This window comes from Brachyistius frenatus, unplaced genomic scaffold, assembly GCF_029030835.1.
Source record: "Brachyistius frenatus isolate BFR_SWC_R1_liver_20210118 unplaced genomic scaffold, ASM2903083v1 Contig_1, whole genome shotgun sequence".
Taxonomy (NCBI): Eukaryota; Metazoa; Chordata; class Actinopteri; family Embiotocidae; genus Brachyistius; species Brachyistius frenatus.
The window spans coordinates 6309902-6326044 of NW_027210600.1; the positions used below are offsets into that span (position 1 = coordinate 6309902).

At 43.3% G+C, this 16143-nt stretch overlaps 1 protein-coding gene across 4 annotated transcripts in view; it reads right to left on the reverse strand.

Annotated features, from left to right (window-relative positions):
• Positions 1-1079: 1079 nt before the first annotated feature.
• Positions 1080-16143, reverse strand: part of LOC138631593 (galactosylgalactosylxylosylprotein 3-beta-glucuronosyltransferase 1) — a 77360-nt gene continuing 62296 nt past the window's right edge. For 2 of the 4 annotated variants that reach the window (XM_069716670.1, XM_069716753.1), the window contains 5 exons: positions 14739-14810; positions 14122-14633; positions 7571-7867; positions 4849-4956; positions 1080-4014 (listed from right to left, as the gene is read on the reverse strand). In XM_069716670.1, the coding sequence (XP_069572771.1) occupies positions 4870-4956; positions 7571-7867; positions 14122-14633; positions 14739-14810 (968 nt within the window). In that variant the 3' untranslated portion in view covers positions 1080-4014; positions 4849-4869. The remainder of the gene's footprint in view (positions 4015-4848; positions 4957-7570; positions 7868-14121; positions 14634-14738; positions 14811-16143) is intronic. The other 2 variants (XM_069716840.1, XM_069716923.1) reach the window with 2 other exon arrangements.

Sequence of the window (16143 nt, forward strand, 5' to 3'; positions counted from 1 at the left end):
TAAGTGAGACACGTCAGAGACCAATCACCAATGCAGGTGTAAGCAGCTCCTCGCTGCTGCTTTTCTGGAATGACCATGTTCATGACGTTTTGTTGAATCCTTTTTATTTATTTACATAACAATAGCATTAATACTGTATACTACATAATTAGAGACCAACAGACTGTGAAAGAGAATTATTATAGTGAAGCCTCCTGCTCTGAAACACTTTACTTATAGACTTCTTCCAGGCTGTGTAAAAAGAATGTGAATAAACACTGGTTTTAACCTCCGTGTCAGGAGCCGAGGCCGCGGCAGCCCGCGAACGGCTTTGTTTACCCTTGTTTACTGTTCGCTTTTCAAATGTGCCTTCTGCTGGTTTACTTTGAGCTTCTGCAGAGAACTGAAGATCTCTAAATGTGTCTCAAGATCCTTCTCTGAAACCTCATCTGTTATGTTGCGAGTCTGGATACCCTCACCGTTATTTTCTTTAAAGACCGATGCCACAGTGAAGCTGTGTATTTGAGGCAAATGGCACAGCGAGTATCGGTTGGTGGTTCAATAATTAATTGGCAGCTAGTGAGGTTTCTTGTGGTGCTGAAATCTCAGAGCTGGTTGCAAAAGAGCTTTTAAAAGTTGGTTTTCAACGGGTTTATTTAACCAGCTCACTGTAATTACACTTTATTAAAGACGTGTAAGTATTCCTTTTCTTTTTAACATGATGCAGTAAACCTGTTCCAAGCTAGTCGTTACCAAGCAATGCATTTATAAATAGGTGGGGACAAAATCCAGATGTATGGAATCAGAAAGTTAAAAAAAAGAACCACTCATAACGTATCGATAACATCGGTTTACTCTCATTGACTCATCTAATAAAATGCATTTTGTGGAACTTGAAAATCGCTCACATTTTTTTGTAGTGGTAAAATATGCACTGGCTACTGCTGTCCTGAAGCTGGTAACATGCCATCCGAGCACAACACTGGGCCATTCGATGCAGACCCGCAGCCCAAATGTGCCTGTTTACTCAGGACAGAAATACATGCAGAGCAACACACAGTGTAAAGACATTCAGTGGACACAACACCCAGAGGGCAGGCGAGGTTCTTCTCAGTTATTTATTTCTCTTGATTCAACTAACATCTTATCTCCGAGACAGAATTGCTGTGGCAAATAAACAACCTTGAAGAGTCACATGCATAAAATGTGAACCACATGAGGCTGGAAGATGACGGTGGAGGTGAGGAAAAGGGAGGACTCATGTGTAAAGTGTATTGTGCCTTCGAGAAGCCCTCAAGAGGGTAATGCTCATTAACTGATATGAAATGCTAACGTTGATGCACACTGTAGGAAAGGTTGGTTCTCGTGGACTGATTCTTGAGTACGAGACATTTCTTGACGCGTCCGTACGTTGGAATCAGAAAAATGTCAAAAACCAGACGGAGGGCAAAGTTGCGACAACATCACGTCCGAGGTGAAGCCCTTTGAATGTATCTGCTGCTGCTTGAGGACACGCCGCAGACGGAAACGTTACAGATCTGATCTAACTAAAGACCTCTCGCGTCAGCAGCGCCTCGGTGCCTGCTGGCAGCATTAACCTATTATCGACCTGCGTGATCATCCACGTGTACAGTATACTGCATGTGCGCATGCCGTTTTAGAAAGCAGCTTGAAAATAGAGATTTGAGGGCCAAACACTGCTACGATTCAATTGCACATCCACGCTTGAAATAAATATATAAATAAATATATAAAATTCGATTTTTTTTTTTTTGTAGTTTTTTTTTGTTTTTTTTTGTTGAATAAATAACGGGAGGATTGTTGGTGATCTCCATGGCCGATCCCTGCGCACTGTAATATCATGCAGTCAATGAAAGCAGCCGGTGTGATGAGATACAAACGTGTGTATCTGATCATATTCCAAATGAAACATGTAATAAGGTCTGACAGGGTATACTAACTTTTCATAGTGTAGCGGCGTATTTCGAGGTGTGTGTGTGTGTGTGTGTGTGTTGGGGTGGGGTGTGTGTGCACAGAGATAATCTGGCAGCAATACAAAGGCTCAGGTTTTGAATTATCTCCAGCTACGTCTGCCGGGCAGTGTTAGATAAGAGCCACCACTGTATTAGAGGGATCATTTATCAAGCAAGAGGAGAGCTTCTATTGTACGAGGTGCAGAATAACTTTGTTAAAATGTTCGGCTGCTCGGTGCCATCGATGCTCGCGTCTGTCGTTAGAGGCGCCGCGACTCCCTCCCGCGATCCTGTTTAACGTACAACACCTGGATACCAAATGGGGAAAAAAAAAAAAAAAAAAAAAAAGAAAGCGCGAGATGCCGACGTCTGTGCACGGCACCGCCGATGGCGCGTTTGACACTGCCGCCAAATCATTAGCAAAACTACATTTTAAACTCGTTGTGCTTCTCTGAAGCCTGCTGTCACTTTAGAGGTTCTCTGATTTCATATGTGGAAGCCTTATAGTTAAAAAAAAAAAAAGAAAAGAAAAGAAAAGAAAAAGACAATTTAAATTATTTAGGGCCGTGCGTGACGGATTTATGGTTTTTGGCACGTCGTAGTCCTTCACATCGCCACGCAGTGCAACGAGGGACTGACGAGCCTGGTCAGACTAAACTCTTGGGGGCTCTGATGCCGCTTCGTCCTTCATGTTCCGCTTTTACAACCATACACGGCCGACTCCTCGTAAACAGTGCATACGGGTGTGCATAGACGAGGGGAAATAATGACTTCATTTTTTTTTTTTGCGCATTGTGATTTTGGCATTATTTACGAGAGCCAACGCAGGCGGGGATTCGGTCAACATCTGTGAATCTGCCACGTAGCTGATCTGAAGTTATTGTGTCATGAAAGTGTCACAAACTGGACTTTTCCCTATGAAATGAAATGTGCTATTTAAACCTAGAGTGAACCTGTGCCTTGTCGTGTGTTGGTCTGAGGAATTCACCGGGAAGAGGTGGGGGCGGGGGGAATAGAATATACTTCTTTTTTTTTCCCAAACATATAAATACAGTAATTACAATGCATTTGTCAAAATTAATCATCAGTCCTCTGATTGTTCTCATATTAAATTACTATTTATAGATGTTGCCGTAAAGGAGCGTCGGTGTATTTTTTTTTTTTTTTAAGTGTTAAGAAATGTGTTCAGATTTGGATGTTTACCTTTCAGCTCCCGAGCGCAAGGGGCACTTCTCTAACAGCAGCCTCTCTTCAAGTGTACGAGTGGCTTAAAACGCATGAGTTATAATGACACCATAAGATGGACGACGATAACCCAGGAGTAAATGTAGGTAAGAGTCAGTAGTATTGAACTTGCAAGTCAAAGTGTTTGCAAAACGCCTAAACCAATTAAATTAAAGCAAACATTTCTCAGTTATCAAAAGAACATTCCTTCCCTTGCTATGTTTGTGTTTGCTCAAAGGAAAATCCACACGAGACGCCTTTGTCCTTGCGGTCGTCTTTTTAATCCGGGCAGATGATGTAGGCCGTGTCCTTAAGTCCGAGGGCAAGTTCTCCGGTGTACGATGTGCAGATCCAGACACATTTGTCCTTTAAGTTCCTTTTTTTTTTTTTTTTTTTAATTTGAGGTGAAGGATATTTTTATAACCTGCTTGTTTGGTTGAATCTGCTGGCTGTATGCTTTTTTTTTCTTCTTCTTCTTTTTTTTATTGTGCTGTCTCTTTTGTTGGGGTGTCCTCAACGGGCCGTTGTACAGTGGAGGTTGCAGGTCACGACTATCCGAGCCGACCCCGTGCGGCGTCCTTCATGTGATCTCCTCTGACGTGGCAGACCTGACGAATAACTGCCACCTCTTACTAATCTGTGCTTTAATACGATACATTTGTACTGTTTTGGTCCATATTTAAAAAAAAAAAAAAAAAAAAAAAGTCAGATTCAGTCAGGCGGATTAAATCCCCTTCTTCCTTTTTTTTTTTCCCGGATGATTAAGACATGAGCGCTGGTTGCACTTATCAAGGAACTCGACCCGTTTCCTCCCCTTCGCGAGTCCGAGGCCACCCACCTGCAATAGAGAGGATTAAGATATGCTGAGAAATGGCGCAAAGGATTCATTTGAGTTCATTGAACCCGTTTATTTCCTTGGTGACATTTAATAATGGACAACAGCTGCTGTAATTGTGCCTTAACAGAAGGACATTAAAAAAAATGAGTGTTCAATGTATTAGGATATATTAAGAACACCTGCTCTTTTTTTGTTGTCTCACTAGGAAAGATCGGGGGGGTGATAATAATCATCACATTTATGCTCCGAAGCTTATATCCAACCGTCGGTCCGCTACAGGGAACCGTGTCAGTGTCACGTTTGGGCTCGCCTTGGCGTGAGAAGTGAGGTGGCCTCAAGTTTAGGCAGCATAAACCACGCGGTTAGAATTAGGAAAAGATCATAGTGTGGCTTAAAATAACTCATTTTTATCCAAGTAATGTCATGCACGTGTTAAATACGACCGTTGTGTCAGTAACCTACTTGCATTACTTCAAAGAAACCCATGTCATTTTGTCACAGACTCAAACCCTGGTCTCCGGGTCAGAGTCCTTGGTTTGATCCACCCAGCCACCCCCAGCCTACCTGAACAAGTACAAACTTCCCCACTTGGACTTTGTCGCTCTTTGTACTTTCGACACATGACCTCCTATTTCTACCGTGGTCATGCATGTTTGTACTTCATGTGCCTAGGCGTGGGAAAAACGTGACACTCTCCTGGTCTCCTCTACTGGACTGACGGGCGCATTACACGGTTTGGTGCGGTGCCGGGCTGTTCCATCTCACCCGCTAAATTATCCTCATTCAGAAATGAAAATGTGGTGACGAATAAAGGATTTCAAGTTCAAACTTCACCGTGGTCTTGAGGGAAAGCGCTCAAATCTCCACATTGGGGTCCGTGAATCCTTTTTTCCCCTCGTTAACGAGGACAGGCTTCTCTGTTCTCGTGTGCCAAACGAGTATCTGGTGAGAAAAAGTCACGGGAAGACAAACAACAGCAACATTAGCAACATGCTGTTCCCTTCATGCACTCATCCAAGTCGAACTCTCCCACAGCCGCCTCGTGTTCTTCAAAACATTCGATTGCAGTGACAGTTCCAGCAGTGCATACACCAGCATCGGGGGCCCGTCTGTGTGCAAAGAGCTACTTGAGCATGAACCCTGCATTAGAAAGGGAGTGAAGAGGGACCGCTGGAGTGTGCTATCTTACAAATGTGGCACAGCCCTCTCTGCTTGGCCTGTGTAAAGTCCTCTCCTAGCCATAGGATTAATGGCCACCTTCAGATGACTGCCAACCTCACACAGCACGTTGAAGCTTTTTGCCTTCGTGGAACCGCTACAGTTCTTTGCGCAGTTCTTCTGGGTACGCCATTCTGCTATCAAGCCTCCACACTGGCTCGGTTTGGCCCAAGAGACCGGACAAACATCCAGGAAGAGGATGGCGAGGGGGGGGGGGGAACTAAAAGTGTCAAGCTCATTTTCCCCTCTCTCCTCTGTGCTGGACCCCCCCCCCCCCACTCTTCTTTCATCTCGCCTTGGCGGCAGTCATGAATTATGCATAGGGTGTGTTTGAAATGTGCCAGAAGAGCCCACTCCCACTTTACTCAGGTGTAAAGGGGGCTTGGGGTGTGTGTGTGCGTGCGTGCGTGTGTGTGTGTGTGGGGGGGGGGGGGAAGAGGGGGGCTAATAGTCACGCTTGCATCTGAAGTGGTAGATTATAAGTAAGAGAGATGCCAATGCACGACTTTCAATTTTCCCCCCCTTCCTCTTTCCCTGCCGCCCTTCTGTCCGTCCCCCGCACTCATCTGTAATCAGTGTGACGTCCCTAACCCTCCCCGTTTCCCCCCACCAACTCCAATTCCGCTCTCTCAGCCGTTCCCTGAATCCCCTCTTTTCATTTAGCCCTCTGAATGGCAGGGGGAGAGCAGGAGAAAAACCTGGCTGAAAGTATCTCGCTCTCCCTCCCTTTTCATTCTTTCTTGTCTCTCTTTCTTTGTATGTGTGTGTGTGTGTGGTTGTGGATATTGGTGAGCTAAAGCCCTCTGGCTGACTTCTCTTTGCCCAGAGAGAGGAGAAGAGAAGTGACCCAGACCAACGGCCGTAAGCAGGAATGGAGGAGTGGGTATGGAGAAGAACATTGCTGCTGCTGCTGCCCTCGAGCCTCTTATTTAAGTACAACGTGTGGATGTGTAAGAGTGCGTGTGGGCAGTGTGAGAAACGTAATCAATGATGTCCAACTTTTCAGCAACAAATTTACACTAATTGACATTTTGACCATTAGAAAATCATCTGATTTTCATGGAACTTCTGCCAAGCAAAAACTGATTTTTTTTCTTCAGCTGGTATATTGGAGCGGATTTCGTAAAACTTATGTTCCAGGTCGGGAGGGTTCGATCCAGAAAGCTGGAGACATCGAACAGCTTTTTTTTTTTTTCTTGATTGGTGACTGAGGAAAAATCAGCTCTTTAAACACCAATTATCTCTTGTCGGGTGGAGATTTTAAACAACAGGTTTTTCCCTTACAGAAATGTAAAGTGATTCACTTTCATTTAGTCTTTTTAAAGGAATAGTTTGAAATTTTGGGAAACGTGCTTGAGTAAGACGAGAAGATGAGTAATGGTCTCATATTTATATTGTAAATACGAAGGCAGAAGCCGTTTGGCTTAGCTTAGCGCTAAGTCTGGAAACAGAGAAAGAGCTCCTAAGGCCAGAATCTCTAAAATGACGTCCACAAGTCCAGGCACGAAAGTGAATAAGCGTATGCTCCAAAATGTTAGACTTTCTCCTTTAATAATTCATAATCTCCTGTTTTATAAGGGAGACTTATTGTTTTGAGTTGTTGGAAGTAGTTTCTCCTATCCATAGTTATTGGAAGTCACACGCTCACTCGCCCTTGTTTTATTGTTTATGAGTCATACCGTTTTAAAGCGGTACGCATGCAGCGGTGTCGGTGGCATAAAGCAACAAAATACCCCATCACATAACTTGTGCAAACTACAAAATAATAATTCTCTATTGCTTGGCGTAACATCCAGGAAGGACCTGATTTGAATACTGTGAAAATAGATTGTGGATTTCTTTCCGGTCTCTTTTCTCTTAATCTATATTTAGCACAAATTGTAATGGAGATAGCTCAGCACGTCAAGACTTTTTCAAGGTTACGTCACCTCGTGTGCAGGTTGTCTTGTTTGTATGCTACAGCCAGAAGTCACAAGTACACTTACTAAATTTCTGTACAATTTTGAAGTACTTGACTTTAGTTAATACCTTTCAAAGTAAACTATGACAACTTTTGACTCCACAATGTTTGACTTTATAGTTATAGTTTGTCAGTTAAAGATGTTATGTAAATTCACATGTGATAAGCATCTTATGAGAAATTGACTGATGAAGATTTAAGCAGTGGTTCCCAACCTCTTTGGCTTGTGATCCCTGACAAAGGGCTCTTTGTTTTGCAGTTGTTGTTGTTTTTTGGGTTTTTTTTTTATCATCCTCACAAACAGTTTAGCAAATCCTTTACCTGCAAACTCCTCCAGTCAAGCTGCTTAACATCAGTGAACATGATGAAGGAAATTACCTTAGTGCAATTGGCTGCTTTAGGCTCCAGGTCGTTGAGTGTGACGAGCTCCCGGAGCAAGCTGCTCTCCTGGTAACCTCCCTTCACTCCACGAAGCTTAAAATATGCCTGCGGCTTGAAGAGGATGAGCCTCAGGTTGATGGCGAAGCCGGCCATGTCGATGGCGAAGGGCCGGTGGGGGTCAAACACCGTCTTCCAGCCGTAGACCTTTCCGGCAGCGTTGACCTTGGGGGACTCGTACCGCAGGCCGCCCACAAAGGCCACGGGCCACACAGAAACCTTCCGAGTCGATCTCATCTGGCGAAAAGGAAGAGTTGAGAAGAGGAAGGAGGAGAGCGAATTAGTCATCTGAAAAAGCGCACATGACAGTGAAGCATCAGCTGCCAGTGTTACAGCAGAGGTTTTTTTTTTAGAGCCGCCGCTATTATTCATTCTGAAAAGACGGCGAATATTGACCAAGCCTTCGTGCGGCTGACGCGCTGTTAGGCGAAGGCGGATCGCACACATTGTTCAACAGCTGCCCTACAACCAGATAATTAACCACAACCATCTTTAAAGGGAGTAAACGCGGACAGCGCCAAGAGGGTTTGAAGGAGCCAAGCCATTAAAGCAAGTGGCTCTGGCTGCTGGTTGGCTGAGGAGATTCTTTAAGGTAGAGCACCTCCAACCTCCTCATTTATTTTCCTTCTTTTTTTTTTTCCCCTTTAATCTTCCAGCATCAAATGATTTTTGCCACCCTTTCCTTTGTCTGCAGCTCAGTGATTCTTTTGCCATTCTGGCAAGAGCCGCTGCAGCCATAACAGGTACGCTTTTATAATGAGGGAAGAGCAAGGTTTGGAAACAGCAGTCATTTAATCAAACCCAATGCAGCAGAAATAATGATGCTGGTGCCGCTCCAGTGCGAGGTCTATTTAAAATAAAGGTGTGTGCCTGTGAGAGGGAGCGCTTCCTCGGCAGTAAGAGCATGCAGGAAGAAAACATCCATATGCGAGCTTGTTTGTGTGTATTTGTTGCATGGCATTTTGTGCAAATCCCTTGGGAATATCCCTTTGCACATGAGCTGCTGTGCGGGATGAGATGGGCTGCTGTGTGGTCAGGTCAGGTGATCAGAGAGGAGCAGGGTTTGAACAGCAGGAAGCAGCCTGCAGGGGGCTTATGGGAATTTGAACTTTAGGTTCACGATAATGTTGTACAGAGGATCGTGGGTTTTTGTTGTTGTTGTTTTTTTTTTTTTTACACATTCTCTCAACACATTCGGTCTGTCCTTCGACCCGCGTGCTTTGGTAGCATGCTGGGTTTCTTCTCCTACACGAACTCCTGGGTTCGGTTCTCACAAACTGCCGCTTGATGCTGAGGGGAGCGCCTTGCTCACAATTTGTCTCAACTGTTTCCAGCCAGGCCGCAAATGAATCCAGCCATCATCTTCCCCCGGACATCACCTGCCCGCTTCCCCTCTCGCATATATGCATGTATGACTCTAAACAAAAGGAAACAACGAATCGGGCTCTTTGCGGGCAGCGTCAGGAGGTTTGTCATTTGGAAATGAGTGTTCTCTGCCCGCTGCCTCTGGCGGGAATATCCGCTGGAGAAAAACGGCACAAATCCATCTTTTGCTGAACGCCGAGCAAATGAAAACGCAACCACGTTCCCCTCGCAACCGTTCTAGTGGATACGATGTGTTTATACAGGGTTTTTTGTTTTGTTTAGTGTGTCTCCAGTCCAAGCTCCGTTTCCTGCTCCACTTAGTGAGAAGCCTACAGAGACAAAGTCCTGTCCCAAATTCTAAAACCGAGAAAAGAAAGCAGGCATCCAGGTACATGAATCGGTCCTTAAGGGTGCAGAGAGGTAAACAAATCACAAGTGTCTTCCACTGCTGCAGTTGGTGGAGTCTGTGTGGATTCGGGGTTTTGTCCAAACAATAAAAAAAAAGGACTGCGAATATTTAAGAGACCTCTGATTCATTTTGAAACTTTTGCAGCAGCCCTTAGCCAATCAGCTTTGACCACCATGTATCGTATGGTGTGCACCACAACTCTGCTGCCATTTTTTATTTTTTATTTTTTTTAAAACTAATTCAACGTCTTCGCAGTTGGCTATCCCCACTGGTCGCCGATTGGTCCGCCCTTCAGGGAGGCGGAGAAAACCTTAATGCAAACAGAGTTTCCGGACTATAATCGGAGACTGAAGCTTTGAGCAAAAGGAAAGTGGAGTCATGCTACAAATGAGGTGTTATTTGAGGTAGGGCCGTCACAATCATAACATTTTAGTTCACGATTAACTGTCATGTAAATAATTGCAATAAATGATTAAGTTGGTTTTTTTTTTCTGTTTAATGAACTTTAACTACCACAAATGACCTCCTCCAAGTTATTGAGGCTGTTGGCACGGAAATGTGCGGTTCTGTGGTGTTTGACTTTGCAGTAAAATCTGTGATGTTAATATCAATATATCATCGCACTGCACTCCGTCGAATATTAAAAGTTAAGCACCTCAAGATAAACAGTTGTCGCTGCTAATTCTCTACTCGTGCCTTTAAACCACACCAGAAGAAGTGGTGCACAACAGGCACTGAAAGAGCGACAGTTAAACCTCAAATGGTGGAAAACAATGTGCAAATCATTTTGGTAATATGACTTCTCCAGATGAATGTAACAATTCTGATGATAATGCAAAACAGCTGCAGTCAGCTGAAATGTTGACTATCAGGTGATTATGTAATAATTGTGACAGGCCTATTGTGAGCATACGATAAAGTAGAACAAGGCAGTAGTGTATGATATAATATATTGTTTTATCATCTTCAAATATACTAAGTAATACCTTTCAATACATAATAAGTATTTCTACTTTATTCACTTGCTGTATGTTTTTTGGGTCGATGTATTTGTTTTACAAATTGCATTGAGACCATATTCCAAGGTGATTCTGCACTTTAAGTAAAACTGTATTCATTGATTGATAGATTAAATAAACTGTATTTCCAAAGCAGCAATAGTGTGACTACCATGACAATGTTAATCCTGACATGTATGCATTTTGCATTTTTGTCACCATCATCTAGCTCTTTTGAATTGCTTGTGTTTGCTCCCTGCTCCTGGATGTAAGTGAGTGACGGCTGACCTAAAGGCTGAAATGAAGAACACCAGAGTCTTTAAAATAGCACACGCTAAACACAAAACAAATTTGTGGTTTGGGACTAAAAACCGAAACATTTTCTATGAGTTCTTAATAATTCACGTAGCTCTTTACCGGTCTGTAATTTAACTGTGGGAAATGTCTAATTCGTGACGTTTTCATCGGTGGTCATGAAGGCCTGACCTAAATAGTATGCATTTAATAAAAGGCAGTATGTGCCGGAGTCACTGATAGTAACTGCTGCTGGAGTGAAACGCCGATATTGTATTCAGAACTACAAGCAACAATAGCAGTGTCCTCTATTGCACCAGAATCTGTAACAGCAGGGGACAATGACTTGTGTCGGTATATTTTGCTGCTGCAGGGGACTGCGTGAGGGGATCTGAAGTGCTCTGTCCTCTGTGTGAGCGGAGGTGAACTACTGCTGCTCTTTTCTGTACGTTACCACTGCTGCTGTGAAAGAACTGTGGGAGAGTGCAGTTCACAATGAGCTGCGATTAAGTCTTTCAAATGCCACCTAAGGGTTTCCTTAATCGTGTCAGCTGCAACAATATAATGATAATGATGACTTAACCTTTACTGTCTTCCAGACAAAACTTTAGTTGAGAATGACACAGGTTCATGTTATTTGAATATATCATTTGAAAATGATTTCAATAAATACTTGTACTATTTGTAAAAACAACGTTTTTCTGCCAGCAACCAACATTGACATTGAATTATAATAGTCCTCTGATATGCTTTGAACATATTAGTAACATGATGAACAACCTTCTTGCTTTATGAGATAGAAACGGCCTTGCATCGTTGCTTTTAAAATGAAATCTTCAATCATTTCAACAAGTTTAATTCATCCTAATGATACAGAAGACGGCTGTACTGTGAGGATGCGCAGTTTTTGTCAGGAAGACCGCACACTGTTGCAATAAGAAAAAAACTTCAAAAAAGTATCACAATGTTTCACATAACTGAGGCATGATGAAAGAATGACTGCTGTGGCATCTTTCTACTTTCATCTGTTTGCACAAAACTACTCACGCCCTTGACCAGCCTGAATTTTCTGCTATTTTGTTTCGCTTCAGGAAGATCTAAAGTCTGGGCTCCGTGGCCAATTAATTGACTACTACCTTGTTAAGTAGGACTTTAACACCGAGAGGGAGTTATCTGGTTGGAACTCATGCATTCACTTCATTTGGGTGCAAGAACAACTCACGGTAATGTAGATGATTCAAATAAACTAGTTTGATTATTATTATTTCAGTTGAAAATGTGTTGCTACTGCTCAAAACAAAGAATTAGCTCACTTTAGATCGTGCAAGAAAACATTACTAAGTGCGTTTTTAAGTCGTGGTACGGAGCACATCACTCGTTTTAAACTCTTTTTCCACACTGAAGGAGTCACCTCGGCATCTCTCTGTTGATACCCCGTTAACATTGTTTGATCAGACTATACAGTAGTGGCACTCAACTCTTTTGTGTCCTGTCACCTTCTCTTTTTCTGTCTCTGGCTCTCCCTCCCCGCCACTCTCCCCTCTGCCCCTCGGGGCCGTTACTTCAGCCCATAAATAGGCCTGTTGGAGGTGATGGAGGGCCTCTGAGGGAGATGGAGCACTTTGGCTGATTCCCAGAGAAAGGTAATGACAGGCCCCGTCAATACCCGCCGCTCCATTTACTACGGACCCCGTCGGCACTACTAACAAGACTTGAGGCTAATACTCGCAGGACCTAGACCGTGTCTGCTCAGGTAATTCAAGTGATGTCAAGATGGATGGCCTGGGATATACTGATTACATGCCCAAACTTCTCTGCACCAGCTCCGCATCCCTGACTATACCTGTTAAGAGCTAAAAAAAAAATGCTTCAACTAACTTGAGAATTTATAGTGCAACCCCATTTACATGATATACAAAGATACTGCAGATACTATATGGCTAGGCAGTGTTGTTTAATATATTGTATGTTTAACTCATGACTGTAAATGTGCTGGTATATATTCAATATTAAACTTAATACTGATATGACATGAGCCACACACACAAAAAAAAGCATTTTAAAATGATTTGTATGCGTGTAATGTCCTTTTAAAAAAATATATATTCCATGCAAAAAAAATTCACATCTATTTTGCTCACATGACTATTTAAAGGTGCAGCCAGTCATGTTTTAAGGCGTCACATGAAATGATCATAATATATTGCTACTGATTCACTGATTTTTGACTTTCCTGATCAATTTCAGCGCACTCTGTTAGCTGAATGGCTGCTGAGCGTTAAAGCTGAGTCACCCTGAATGACCCACCAGGTTAATTTTCCCTTAAGTGGTGCATTTAAAAGATTGATGGAGTTTGACACTGAAATTGTTTTTATTACTGGGGCTGGTAATCTATTTGTTGAGTAAATGAAAGTGATGTGACTGGCCCACCAAAAAAAACATTTAGGCCAAAGATGAATGTTATTGCCAGATGAAGGGGGCAGCTTCTTCTGCTACATGTACAAAGCAAACTCCTTCTCACCACAGCACTGCATTGTTAGGGAGAGCCATATTGTATCGTTCACAATATCAGTGTAATCTTAATTATTATACAAATTCTTACCATGATAATAGAAACATTCCAACTTGTGGCCGTTAGCGCACAGCAACAGCGAGCATGGCAGAAAGTGGCTCAACGATAAAAGAGCTCGTTCCAAAGAAAAAGGAATGACTTCGGTGGTAAAACAAACCGCATTCATGTTATTTTCTTACTTTAGTTGAAGGCAATTTATGTTATGTTTATGTTGACATAGTCATTTCTCTTATAAAGAGACTATAAACAATATAAAAAATAATATTGTTATTGCAGAAATATTTGTAAAATTGTGATATTATTTTAGGGACTTTTTTAACCAAAGAAGACACAAATAAATCATAATACCATGAATAAATAATACCATTTGTAGATAAGATGTTAGTTTCCAAGCTACACATTTTTTTGCATTTCTCCTACCAGGAGTTCTTCATCCAAATCAACTTCTAAGGTTGTGGACTCTTTCCAGATTTGTTTGTGAAATTTGTATAAAAACCAAATCGCTGTATGTTTGCCAGTGTTGCCTTTTCCTATTGCTGCCCAAAGGTGTCAGCAGAGAAACATTTTACTGAATGAGCCTTTAATTTGAACATTTGTTAAATGAGCTAAGTTTGTGAGATAATATTTGATTTGCACAATGCCGCATTTCATTTAGGACAATGAGTTAATCCTGTTGTTGATAAAAAAAAAAGAAAAAAAAAGGAACGGTGTTTACGAGTGTGTGCACTTAGTCCCCCCCCCCTCCCCACCTTTGCTGTGTTTATTACAGTTCAGACGAGTTTGTTAAAACATGCACGAAATGAACACGACTAACACAGCCGCAGCAGCGGTGACGTCGTTCAGCAGCACTCACCTCCTCAAACAGCTCCAGGCTGTACGTGTTGTCGTCGTCGGCGAAGTAGACGATGCCGGCTTGGCTGCTGTTGGCGTTGAAGGTCTCCCTCAGCCACCGCAGGGCCAGATTCCTCTGCATGGTCCCTCTGGGGATCCTGGGGTCCCGAGTGTCACCTCGCAGCTTATAGTTCCTGGGCGTCTCTACGTTGAGGTGGGTGTAGTTCAGCCCTGTTTCTCGGAGGAGTCTCGTGACCAGAGGCGTTCTCCTCTGGGAATCCTCCACCAGGATCCAGTGCAGGTTGGGGACATGGAGGAAGGTGTTGGCTAGCCGCGTCAGCTCCGCCTTCTGCACGGGTCGACTGTACGTGGGGGTGATGATGTGGATCGTAGGCAGCACGTCGGACCAGGGCGGGGGCCGCGTGTACACATACTCTGTCCTCACCACCTCCACAATGTCCTTATCTGAGGCACAGTATTCCTTGGAGTCCTGCGCCTGGCCACCTGCCTCCTTCTTGCCCTCGACACCTTCATCTGCAGATACGGGGATAAGAAGACATGTAAGGCATTAGTGCAGCCTTGAGCTGCCCCTTGTATATTTTCCTCAGGTGACTTAAACCCAATGGGGGTAAAGTGTACCTGAGAGCCGGTGGTGGCGGACTGCAAGCCTCTCTGGAATGATAAAGATCTCTTTTACTAGGTGGTGACAGGCTGCAAAAAGTGAAAGCAGGCACCGTGAGAGGATAACACAGCTGATGGACAGAGAGACAGCGCAAGACGAGGGAGGGAGAGGGGGGGGGGATCCCTGCTCTTACCCCGTGCTGCCTTTGGGCTTTCTTTTACAATGAACAAAATAACGTGGCTACGTAAATGCAGTCGACAAGCCCTCTTTTTATGTCCGGACGCTAACACGGACGTCTTCGTCCTCTGCTTTTCCCTCTTCACTTTCATCATGAGAGATGAAGTCATTTTAGGAAGTTCTGGTGTTCCCAGTTAAAGATTTTGCTTCAGATATGCCAAAACATGAATCAACTTTCTGTTATTATTATGATCTGTGTCTTTCAGTTGGAAGGTTTTTGCAGTCGATGACATGATGTTGGATCACATCACATTGTGGGTTGTTGTGGAGCACAAGCAAAAACTGGTTAGAAATCTGGGACCAAGATATTCCGGCTCATTGATTAACCCACAAAAACAAGAGTCAAGAATCTTGCAAGTTATTCTGCTCCAATTAAACCTGTAAAGACTTAAAATGCTTGGCTACAATATCCACTTACTCTAAAAGTACAATACTTTTTTTTGGACATCTGCTTCAACATGTGCATGAATAAATGTTGAATTTTCAGAGCTACTGCTCTTATTTTGTCTGTATATCCACTGCAAGAGTTACAGCCAAAGAAAGACTGTATCTATGTGAGACTGTACTCAGGTTTTATGTGAAGCCTTGTGTCAGTTTTTGGGCACATTTCAGGGAAATTAACAGCAGGTTGACGAGCAGAGTTTCCATTCTTTCGCTCTGTTTTAGCTTTGACCATCACAGCAAGCATCACTGAAGGACGTGCTTGCGTGTGGTCAAAAACTGGACTGTTGAATGGCAGACTTTCACCGGGCTCTATTTCAGAGAGGCACAGAGGAGAATCACTGCATACAAGTAACTGAAATGTCATTCCACATGACAGTCTATACATTTTTTTACTTTCCGTGCATAAGAAAGTAAGGCTCAGCTTGAAAAATGGGACCTTATTCAAGACTTGCAGGTAAACAGCGGTGAATCAATCAGTCGACTCATTCCGAGTCGACTCCGGCAGTAAAGGTTGCGATATTTTGGCCTGAATAGTTCGGTCATGATGGACGGAATACGATTATGGAATCATTAGGCTTGTTCATTTCTTTTCATTGTGCCACAGCTAATGGCAATCTTTGTCACTGTTCTGCTCCAGCTCCACTCACACCTCCGACATAAAGAGGATTTTTCTGCGGCACATAGATTAACGCAATCTGCTGATGGCCAGATGCTCAACAGAGGCTGCCAGGGTGCATGCTG